The following is a 2,040-nucleotide window of genomic DNA, read 5'->3' as shown; positions in this document are numbered from 1 at the left end:
GTTAGCTAAGAAGGTACATACATCATACTCCTTATGAACGACAGGATAATATTAACAGGTTTACTTTCTCCACATTCTTCCCTTCTGAGTTTAGTTCACATGGAGTAATCTTGCAGGTACTTTGGAGGTTGCCTCACTCTCTGACCTTCGAAGTGGAGGAGGTGAGGCTACCTGTTGAGGCACTGTATGTAATTCGTGAAGTGTGTCATTCTGATGAGCAGTATCCACATGGGAGATACCGCGTGTAATCTCCTGGGAAGAATTCATAACTGACAATTCCTCAGGAACCTCAGACTAAGGTACAGGATCCCCAGCATCTGTACTTTCTTGGTTGTCACTAGCCATAGGAGCAAGATGTCTTAATGATACCGTAGTGGCCCTACCATCTGAAAGCTTCACATGAGCATACTCGGGGTTCGCTTCTACAATTTCTACATGTTCTTGCTGTGTCTTACATGGCGTCTCAGGAGAGCACGTCCTCCTTGGATGAGCCAAGTAGGCAACGATTGGCCGGTGGTGGACCTTCTACTACTCAGGAAAAGGCGCTCGTGAGGAGTACTGTTCGTGGAAGTGCACAATAAGGAGTGTATGGAATGGAGAGCATCTGGGAGAACAGTTTCCCACTGAGACACATCAAGGTTTCTTGTCTTAAGGGCCAATGTTAGAGTTTTCCATAAAATTCCGTTATATTTTTCAGCCTGACCATTCCCTTTAAGGTTATAAGGTGTAGTGCGACTGGTAGCTACATCTTTCTTCATCAGGAAATCCTTCAGGTCTTCAGATATGAAAGATGGACCCCTGTCAGTGCGGATATATGCTGGCATACCAAACAAAGCAAAAATTGCACCAAACAACTGATGACAGTTCTAGTGGTCATATCAGCACAAGGGAAAACAAAAGGGAACCTTGAAAATCCATCCACAACTGTGAGGAAGTACTTGTTTCTAGATTGAGAGGGAACTGGGCCTTTGAAATCTAAGTTCAGCCTCTCGAATGGCTGGGTTGCTTTGATCAGTTGTCCCGAGTATTTGAAGAATCGAGGTTTGAGCTCTAAACACACTTGGCAAAAGGTGGTAATTTTCTTCACTACTTCTACCGCGTAAGGTAGATTCCGCCCTCGGACAAAATGCATCATACAAGATATTCCCGAGTGACATAGGATTTCATGAAGTTCTCTGAGTTTATCAGAAGTAGTGGCACCACAGATGCGGGAGAGAGCATCAGCTGGTATGTTCTCTGTTCCTGGACGGTATACTATATCATAGTGAAAATATGAGAGTTCAACTCTCCACCTTGCTATTTTTTCATTCTTTATTTTACTGTTTGATTTAGAGTCAAACATAAACTTTACACTACGCTGGTCCGTGATAAGCTTGAAATGGTGTCCAATTAAGTAGTCTCTCCACTTCCTCAATTCCTCCACTATGGCATAAGCATCCATTTCCACTGCAGAATGTCCCTATTCACTGCGAGTAAGAGTGCGGGAGAAGAAAGCCACTGGGCGATTATTCTGTGTCAGAGTAGCTGCTATCGCATGACCTGAGACGTCCGTTTCCACAGTGAAAAGCGAGGAGGGCGTTACCACAGCACTAGCAATGTCTTTCTTCAAGTTCCCGAGAGCTTGCAGTGCTTCAGTAGATAAAGGAAAACCATTGGCTTGTGTGAGAGGGCAGATTTTCTCTGAAAAGTTTGGGATCCATCTTGAGTAATGTGCAAGCAATCCCATGGTCATGCGAAGAGAAGCTGCTTCCTTTGGGGGTGAAAGATTCCAGAGTGGTTGCAAGCGTTCTGGATCGGGTTTGATTTCCCCATCCGTTACTGAATACCCAAGTAATTTAATGGTTCTGACTTTGAAGTCACACTTGCTGTGGTTTTAGAGTCAGGTTGTACTCCTCGGCCAACTTCAAAAACCTTCTTAAATTCTGGTCATGCTCCTCCTCTGTCTCACCACACACAGTAACATTGTCTACATAAGCAAATGTACCACCTACTCTTTCGTTCTTAAGGATATCGTCAAGCACACGTTGAAAAGCTGCTACT

The 2,040-nt window shown here is 44.2% G+C and overlaps 1 protein-coding gene across 1 annotated transcript; it reads right to left on the bottom strand.

Moving 5' to 3' along the window:
• Nucleotides 1-431: 431 nt before the first annotated feature.
• LOC137640621 (uncharacterized) lies at nucleotides 432-1,441 on the bottom strand. Its single transcript, XM_068373129.1, has 2 exons — nucleotides 906-1,441; nucleotides 432-798 (listed from the first exon to the last, which is right to left on the bottom strand). Exons 1-2 carry the CDS (start codon nucleotides 1,439-1,441, stop codon nucleotides 432-434), a joined length of 903 nt encoding a protein of 300 aa, XP_068229230.1.
• Nucleotides 1,442-2,040: the final 599 nt, after the last annotated feature.

The sequence above is a fragment of the Palaemon carinicauda genome, chromosome 1, assembly GCF_036898095.1.
Source record: "Palaemon carinicauda isolate YSFRI2023 chromosome 1, ASM3689809v2, whole genome shotgun sequence".
Classification (NCBI taxonomy): domain Eukaryota; kingdom Metazoa; phylum Arthropoda; class Malacostraca; order Decapoda; family Palaemonidae; genus Palaemon; species Palaemon carinicauda.
Note: the sequence above shows the minus strand (reverse complement) of the source record. Positions and strands in the feature narration are given on the sequence as shown.